This window comes from Arachis stenosperma, chromosome 10 (assembly GCF_014773155.1).
Source record: "Arachis stenosperma cultivar V10309 chromosome 10, arast.V10309.gnm1.PFL2, whole genome shotgun sequence".
Taxonomy (NCBI): Eukaryota; Viridiplantae; Streptophyta; class Magnoliopsida; order Fabales; family Fabaceae; genus Arachis; species Arachis stenosperma.
The window spans coordinates 21765516-21775186 of NC_080386.1; the positions used below are offsets into that span (position 1 = coordinate 21765516).

Consider the following 9671-nt stretch of genomic DNA (forward strand, 5'->3'; position numbering starts at 1 on the left):
TTGGCGTTTGATTCAACGTTGGAGGGCCAACATTAATTAACTCATGCGTGTGCCTGCCTTGCGCGTTCGCGCAAAATGGGCAGAAAAACTTATCCACGCGTACGTGTGCTTCACGCGTGCGCATGGATGAAAAGAAATCAATTTTCAACTTTAAAGACGTTGGCGTCAGCGTTGGACCCCAAACGTTCCCTCCAACGTTGGCGTTTTCATGCGTACGCGTGCTTCACGCTTTCACGTGCATTGATGTTTTTCCAATCCACACGTATGCGTCACTGATGCGTATGCGTCGATGCATATTTTTCAAATCTCAATTCTGACTGAGTATCGCGGATGTTGGAAGCTACATTTGAGTTAACGTTGGACCTCCAACATTCTATTTTTGACGCATACGCGTGGATGGTCGTTTTTGCCATTCCACGCGTGCGCGTGACGCACACTTGCGCGCGGATAACAAATTTTACTTTTTTCACGCGTACGCGTCACTCAAAATTTACTTAGCTCCAGAACTGAATTTTTCATCACCACGTTGGGGGTAACGTTGGATGTCCAATGCTACCTCAAACGTGAGCATCAACATTGTTTACAAATGAGTGCTCTGTTTCTCTTCCAAGTTTGAGTCAACGTTGGTGGTCCAACTTGGCCACCAATGTTGCTTCTTCTCCATCTTTATATGCTCAGTCTTCAACCTTCGTCCATGCTTTCCTTCACCTATCATCAACCAATACATGAATCAAAACCTTGCTAAAGTCATGAGAATTCTCATCATTCTTAGCACATAAGTAATTATAGCATAATTCTCATGAAATTGCATCATATTAATCATAATTGGATGAATCTAGGTATGCATGAATTTCTACCCAAATGACTTACTTATGACTCAAGAAAGTGTATAAAACCTATCAAAAATAAAGAAAAAAGCTAGTAAAACTAGCCTAAGATGCCCTGACATCACTAGCATCTATATTAAAAACAGTTAAGATATGACACATAAAAAGTAGTATAAAATCTTACAAGGAATAGAGTTCATTCTTTCGATGAACTAAATATTGAGTTCGCGGAAGATATGAATTCTATACAAATCTCTAAGTCTGTGTTGGCTTTATTATAGAAAGAAAATTTTTGTATTTTTTATCTCCGTAATTTGCATAATTAAGAGAGGATACCTCCTCAAACAATATATGAGTGTAATTTGTAAATAGTTTAGGGAATGATTTAAAGTGAGAGTAAGAAAGTGAGAAAAGATAATAGTTTTTCTTATAATGAAGTGGAAAAAGTATATGAATGATAATTTATAGACATATAATAGAAGATAGAGAAAATAAGTTACTTAGAATTTTTTTAATAGAAAAAGGGAATATAATAAGAAAGGAATGACTCAAAGGACTTTTAGGTATGTGCAAATTATGTTGGTCTATTAAGATAATCTAATTTGCGTTTAGATAAAATCCTCAATCTGAATCGTCACTTTACAAGTTCTATAAAATTTTTCACATTTTGAATTTGAAAATAACTATTAGACACAAATTTATAAAAAAATTTAGTTAACGTTAAAATGAATTTTGAACGAAGTCAATCAATCAAATAACTGTAACCTAAAATATTCACAAAATACTATTAATATATCATATTAGTTGATTAGAACATTTTTTTACTATAAATTTAAAACAGATTTAGTACTTGTTTTGACGCAATTAAATCAATTTTTTTATTTTTTAGTATGTTTGACAAATTTATAATAATAAAAATAAAAATATTAAAAAAATAAAAAATATTTTTTTGAGAATTTATAATTTATATCTTTTTTAGTTTTTTTTTTAAAAATATTTTTTACATAATAAATAAACAAAAAAATATTTTTATTTTATTTTATTTAAATATAATTGATAAATAAAAAATTTTTTTATACAAAATATTTAAATATAAAATCACTTTTATTTTTATAAAAATCATTTTTAAAAAAGTTATTAAAAAATCTTTTAAAACAAAATCATTAAAAAAAGATTTTTTCTAAAACTAACTGCAAACAATCCCTTATTTGTCTAAGTGAGGTCAAAGACAATAAACAATGAACAAATCGTGATCTAATTATGCAAGATTTGCACTCTTTATCTGCATCAAATTCAAAATTTGTGGTTATGAATTCATCCGCGGATTCAAATAAAAAATTATAAAAAAAATTATTTTAAAAGACTATTAAAAAGATTTAATTTTTTTAAAAAAATTTTAATATTAAAATTATTTAAGATATATTTATTTTTTTATAAAAAATTTTAATTTTTTTTTAAATATTATAAAAAATTTAGTTTTTTTTTTAATAATTTTAATATTAAATATCCTTTTTAATAATTAAATAAATTTTTCTAACGCTGGAATAAATTTTTCAAAATTATAAATAAATAAAAATATATGCATTCAAACCCTAATTTACTCAAACCCTGTTTCCCCTTCCCTTTCATTTACGACTGCGCTGCGCCTCCCCACCCATCCAAAAACTCCCTCTCCTCAGTCCTTACCGTCCACCGTTGTCTGCGCCGTCACGCCGGAGGCCGGACGGATCCCTCGCCTAACTACTCCTCGTGGTACATCGCCGTCACCATCGTCCATGTCCACTCCTCACTTCCTCGGTTAAGCTGAAGGCTGAAGGTTCCTCACTACTGCTCGTGGTTTATCGCCGCTCGCCACCTCGTTCTTCCCCACGCCGGAGAAATCGACGCTTCACGCTGTTCCTCGCCTTTGGTCTGCGTTCCTCGCCTCTGTTCTCCGGTTCTTTCTTCTGCACTGCCGATCTACTTCTGCTTCACTTTGGCAAGGGGTTCCGGTTGCCTGAGCTGCTTCTCTTCTTCTTCGGTTCTGCCTGAGCTTCCTCTTACAAGGTAATTTTTTTAAACAAATTTAAATATCAATAATTTTGGTATGAATTCTGCCATTTTGGTCCTGGTCTGGACTTTTTATCTTTTTTTTTTAGTTTAAATTCTGGTGTGGTTTAATTATTTTTTCTAAACTACTGATATCAGTAGACAATAGGTTGATTGGTTCTGGACTTGTTAATTTTTTTTCTAAATTTAGATATCATCAATTTTGTATGATTTTTCTCTGGTGTGGTTTAATTCTTTTATAAACTACTGAATAGACAATAGGTTCTGTAGTTTTGTTTTAATATTTAGATATCAATAGGTTCTGGTTCTGATTTGAATTCTGGTTATTTCTGGGTCTTGGTGTAGTTTTTTAATTTTAAATTTAGATATGAATATATTTAGTTACTTGCAAAATTTTCTGGAATTGCTGATATGCAAGTGGGCATTTTTATTATGTTATGTTTAATTGTTCTTTTTTATTTGGTTTAGTTTCCACTTTGTGGTGTACTTTTGGAATGTTGCGATATCAAAATGCTCACGTAGGATAGAATACATATGATACATATAGGTTTTTTTAAGAACAAATATTATTAACAATAACGGAACAGTATTACAATATTACATAGAGATTAGAGAGATACATCCCTCTAAACGAAACATGTGCCTTGCACCAAGTAGATTACACAGGTAAATCTCAAGGCACATGTTTTGTTTAGATGGATGCATTTCTCTAATCTCTATGTAATATTGTAATACTGTTATTTTTAATAATATTTGTTCTTTTATTAAGAAAACTGTGTGTTATATGTATTCTATCCTACGTGAAGTATATATTTTGTGACCTTGATATGTTCACATTTTCCATTTAGCATTGATTAGCTCAATTTTACATGTCTTGGATACAAATCTAGCATGAGTTGTCTATTTTGTAGGATAAGTGAAATATTTATTTTATGAGTAAAGAACACAACAAAACTGTAGATGTGATTAGTTGACTAAATCAATGTGGTTTTCGATTGTGTTGCTAGGTTTCAACAATGGTTAGAAAAAAGTCAGAGGATGCAGGCCCATCTGCAAAGACGAAGGCAAGTAGCAAAGATGCCCCTAAGAAGGAAAAAATTTCCATCTCTGCCATGCTGGCCAGCATGGACGAAAAGCCTGATAAACCCAAAAAGCCCTCTTCCACTAAGCCCAAAGCAAAAGCTGCTCCAAAACCTTCTGCATATACTGATGGTATTGATCTTCCTCCATCCGACGAAGATGAAGATGAAGCTCTCTTGGAGGAGGAGGAAGAGAATGCTTCCAATCGGCATCAGAGGAGTGAATTGAAGGCACTTGAAGTATCAACCACAGACAAAGAGCTGAAGAAGCGTGAGAAGAAGGATATTTTAGCAGCTCATGCTGTTGAGCAGGCAAAGAAGGAAGCTCTTAAGGATGATCATGATGCTTTCACTGTGGTTATTGGAAGTCGGACTTCAGTGCTTGATGGAGACGATGATGCTGATGCTAATGTCAAAGATATAACAATAGAGAATTTTTCGGTGTCTGCTCGGGGTAAAGAACTTCTGAAGAATGCATCAGTGAAGATATCTCATGGGAAGAGGTATGGTTTGGTTGGACCCAATGGAAAGGGGAAGTCCACACTATTGAAGCTTCTTGCTTGGAGGAAGATACCAGTACCTAAGAATATTGATGTCCTTCTAGTTGAGCAGGAGGTAGTTGGTGATGACAAAACAGCTCTTGAGGCTGTTGTTTCAGCTAATGAAGAACTGGTTAAAGTTCGACAAGAAGTTGCTTCTCTGCAAAATGCAACTTCTGCCGAAGGAAGTGTTGAGAAAGATAATAGTGATGAGGAAGATGATGCAGGGGAGAAGCTAGCAGAGCTGTACGAGAAACTACAACTGATGGGTTCTGATGCTGCTGAAGCTCAAGCATCAAAGATTTTAGCGGGTTTGGGTTTTACGAAGGATATGCAGGGCCGACCAACAAAATCTTTCAGTGGTGGATGGAGAATGCGAATTTCTTTGGCTCGAGCACTTTTTGTGCAGCCTACTTTATTATTGCTTGATGAACCCACAAATCACCTTGACCTGAGAGCTGTTCTCTGGTTGGAAGAGTACCTGTGCCGTTGGAAGAAGACTTTGGTTGTTGTGTCACACGATAGGGATTTCCTCAATGCAGTTTGCACTGAGATTATTCATCTTCATGACTTGAAACTCCATTTCTATCGTGGAAACTTTGATGACTTTGAGAGTGGGTATGAACAGCGTCGTAAAGAGATGAACAAGAAGTATGAGATTTATGACAAGCAACTGAAAGCTGCAAAAAGGAGTGGTAACCGAGCTCAGCAAGAAAAGGTGAAGGACCGAGCAAAGTTTGTGGCAGCTAAAGAAGCATCTAAAGCCAAGGGCAAGGGCAAGGGCAAGGTTGATGAAGATGAGGCCCCACCAGAGGTTCCACAGAAGTGGAGGGACTACAGTGTTGAGTTTCACTTTCCTGAACCTACTGAGCTCACACCTCCACTTCTTCAGCTTATTGAAGTGAGCTTCAGTTATCCGAATCGTGAGGATTTCAGACTGTCAAATGTTGATGTTGGCATTGATATGGGAACTCGTGTTGCCATTGTTGGGCCCAATGGAGCTGGAAAATCTACACTACTAAACCTTCTGGCGGGTGATTTGGTTCCAACTGAGGGTGAAGTTAGGAGGAGTCAGAAGTTGCGGATAGGAAGATACTCGCAACACTTTGTGGACCTTCTAACTATGGACGAAACCCCTGTTCAGTATCTTCTTCGTCTCCATCCAGACCAGGAGGGACTTAGCAAGCAAGAGGCTGTCCGTGCAAAACTCGGTAAGTTTGGGCTACCTAGTCATAACCATCTCACCCCTATTGCCAAACTATCAGGAGGGCAGAAGGCCAGGGTTGTCTTCACCTCAATATCCATGTCAAGACCCCATATTTTGTTGTTGGATGAACCCACTAATCATCTAGACATGCAAAGTATTGACGCATTGGCGGATGCACTAGACGAGTTCACTGGTGGAGTTGTTCTCGTTAGTCATGACTCGAGATTGATATCTCGTGTATGTGAGGATGAAGAGAGGAGTCAAATCTGGGTTGTCGAGGATGGTACTGTAAGGACTTCGGTTGGAACATTCGATGATTACAAGAACGAGTTGATGAAAGAAATCAAAGCTGAAGTTGATGACTGAGCTGCTCCTTTTTGAGAACAACTTTTGGCTACAACTTTTTTCCTTTTATGCAAACTGAGTGTAAATAAAAGTATGTTGCCGGAAATGCTACCAATATTTTTAGCTAGATTCACAATTTCTGTTTTATACTTCTATCATAGTTTATGAGTTGATCACAATAAATGAACATGTGTTTCTTGATTATATATACTTACAATAACATGACAAGAAATATGGTGTTGTCCGATATGTCCAACCAACATAGTGGAACAAGGCCTAATTGTTGTTGTAGATACTCGCAGTAACAACTAAGTGAATTAACAATAGCTTACCATGATGGCATCGAAGTGTAACGACTAGCACGAGTACAAGATATGCTTTTAGATGGCATAATTGGAGGAGAAATAGTCAAATAGAGGTTTGGAAGAGATGGATACCACAGTGGGGCTAATAATTGTAATTACTAATTAGAATCGCTGTACCATATGTAGCAATAGTTGAGTAAAATAATAGTACATTACAAGTTAGACAGCAACGAACGGTTTCGTTTGATATTGTTCGTTAGATGTTCTAGATAGCCAAATGCTTAATGGAGACCCAGTGAAAAATGAACGCACATTATGAATGTTGATTCTAACAATATCATACGAAAGGAGTTACTGTACTTTGCTTACAATTTGCATGGATGGAGAACATTCCTGGAGCCGAATTATCACAAATTAATAACAGATGATAATATTGGTACTTAATGGAATATCGGTTTTTTCTTGCCATGCCCAAGAATTTTGTATCAACACGGGCATCAAAAAACAACAATTGGCTACTTATTAACTCAATACAGCAGCTACATAGAAGAAACAACAAATGTTCAAAGAAAAACTGCGTGCCTTTGGAAGCGCATGGAGCATGATATAGACAAAAATTGGTAAGTATATGCATATAGCTTGTTAAGTAGAAAAAGCTTTTTGAACAATTTTGGACCTAGATTTAAGGACTTCGAAGACAGTTATTGTAGATCAGAAGCAACACTATATTAAGAAACTTTTGAGCCTTTTGATTAGGGGTGGCAAACGGGCCTAAACCCGCCGGACTGGCCCGTGTAACCCGCCAAAAGAGGCTGGCTGGTGCTGGAAAATTAGGACCGCCAAATAGTAAAAGCCCGCCTAACCCGCACCGCTTAAACCGCGGGCTTTGGCAGGCTTCCCCGCTGGGTTTAGAATTTTTTTAGCAAGGGTGTATTTTTACAATTTTTTTTACCAAAACCCAACTTCCCCCAACCTAACTTACAAGAGAATGAAGATGAAAATTGAGTTTTGGATTATATTTATTTTGTTTTAGAGACAATATTTATAATTATGTTTTGGATTATGTTTATTTTGCTTTGGGAACAATATTTATAATTACAAAGACTTTAATGTTTGTGAATATAAAAATTATAATTTGTTTATACTTTTAGAAATTATAATAGTTAAAAAGAAAAAAAGAGGTTATTTGGCGGGCTTAGCCCGCCGGCCCGCCAGCCCGCCGTTAGGCGGGGCGGGTTAGAATTCTGGGACCGCCTCACTAGACGAGGCGGAGCGGGCCAACCCGCTAAAAGGCGGGCTTCTGGCGGGGCGGGGCGGGCTTCCCCACTTGCCACCCCTAGATACATATATATAACTCGTTTATAGAATTTGACCGAGCGCTAGTTTGAAATTTTCAACTACTTTCTCTTTCCTTTTACCCTTTTCTGAGCATATAATCGATACTTACGACGATGGCGCGCGCAACTGGTAACGACAGAGACATCAACAGGCTGAACGACACTTTACATTATGTTGGGGTAGCCGACTTTGCGGTTAGTTTTAAGTTATTGTATTTTAAAAAATTCTATATAGATAAATGTGTGTATGTAGCTATGGTTAGGATAGTAGTGAAAAAGTAGAATATAGCTTGTATAGTTAGTGTGCCATAGGTCACTAGTAGAATTTTAGAACTCTCTTTTAATTCACTTGTGTTAAATTGCTAGCACATAATTATTAGTTTGGAATGGTTTCTGATTTAGTTATTTTACCCCTTTTAATTTAATAATTAGAATCTTTTTAAATCACATATGTTAAAACTTACGGAATAAGATTTTTCTAAAAAATATGCAACTTAATATACAAATTACGTTGTTATTTGTAATATCTATAATTTATAAAGAAGTATCTATTTAGGTTTAATATTTTTTTTCTGAAAAAATGTAACAAGAAAATATAAACATGGTAGGAACTTTAAAAAAAATATAGGCACCTATTTAAAAAATTAGTGACATTAAAGGAGTTGTTCACACTAAAGTTGGTATGGTTGCGGGATCGTGTCCGACAGATGCCCAGTACGGATGATCCGGAGACCCTCCGACAGTACGCTAGATGCTACATCATGCTACTGATTGGAGGATATCTGATGACGGACAAGTTGAACAACTTGGTCCACGTCCAATAATGACTCTCACTTCTTCAGGACTTTGGCTGGTGTCGGGCGTTGTCTTGGGGCTTGGCCGTGCTGGCTTGGATGTATCAGTCACTTTACTCAATGACACACCAGGTGTCACAGACATCGCTGGCTGCACTCCGTTGTTGATGTCCTGGATATACCAGAAATCTCCTCAGTGGTGTCCACCGGAGCGAGCAATCTACATGTATCCTATGGCGGCGAGGTAACAACTGTTGATGTCTTTATTTACTTATGAGTTTGTAACTATCTACGAACAACTGCCTAATGGACTGCTTTTATTGTCTTTATTGGTGTCAGGTTGGTTGGACTACAGTAGCAGAGCAGAGGTCAGCATGAGGCCAGGGTCCTGCATTGGAGAGTTTCGATCGACAAGTTACGATTCGATGATGTTAGCACCATGCTTTACCCTAACTGCAATTTCATTTTGGTCCCTTATATTGCATTTGTTTATAGGTACTAATTATTTGTTATGTAACGATTCTCTCAGTTTGTATGGAGGGCGTATGATGACCCTGCTCTGCAAGCCCTGTGCCCTCCTTGGTTCGTGGCATGCATCGAAAATATGTAATGTATGGAAACCATGAACTACTAAGTACGCTTCAATGAATCTTAAACTCACCAGTATCTAAGGTTCTGTCTAAGGGCAACACGGAGATTCCATAGACAGCCATTGGCAGCTTGACGGCATTGCACATGGTACCTCAGTTTGTCGGATTCGATCATATAGTACTCTGCACTCCGACGAATACTGTAGTTCTTCACATCCTGAATCGCTGCATCTCGGCATTTGAATTTGTGGCCAAACCGAAACTCTACCCCAACATCTAGGTTGTAATCCTCCTCTCCCATGCTGGAAAATGGAGTTCTCTCGTGCATGGCGTCTAGATCCAATGTATGATAGTGGCTTGGTACATCGGATAGCGCCGGAATTGGGTGGAGAGAGGCAAAACATAGCGCAAAGCTGCCTGAGCGGGCGTCTCCGGTACGAACTCCTCGTTGTCACCCCCTCGGAAGAATCACTGTCGCCACTATCAGCAACGTACTCCTCATCAGAGTCTTCCTCACCCACCTCCATGTTCTCCACTTGAATGGCGACATGAATGGGTGGTGGTGCGAAAGGTCGGTCATCCTATACGTACGTCGAGTG

General features: G+C 37.4%; 1 protein-coding gene across 1 annotated transcript; it reads left to right on the top strand.

Annotated features, from left to right (window-relative positions):
- Nucleotides 1–2438: 2438 nt before the first annotated feature.
- On the top strand, nucleotides 2439–6250 carry LOC130955297 (ABC transporter F family member 4-like). Its single transcript, XM_057882133.1, has 2 exons — nucleotides 2439–2873; nucleotides 3884–6250. Exon 2 carries the CDS (start codon nucleotides 3893–3895, stop codon nucleotides 6065–6067), a length of 2175 nt encoding a protein of 724 aa, XP_057738116.1. The 5' UTR covers nucleotides 2439–2873; nucleotides 3884–3892; the 3' UTR covers nucleotides 6068–6250.
- The last annotated feature ends 3421 nt before the right edge of the window (nucleotides 6251–9671 follow it).

Bases quoted from the DNA above. Each gene is read 5' to 3' on its own strand.
- LOC130955297 (XM_057882133.1), top strand. From the start codon at position 3,893: ATGGTTAGAAAAAAGTCAGAGGATGCAGGCCCATCTGCAAAGACGAAG.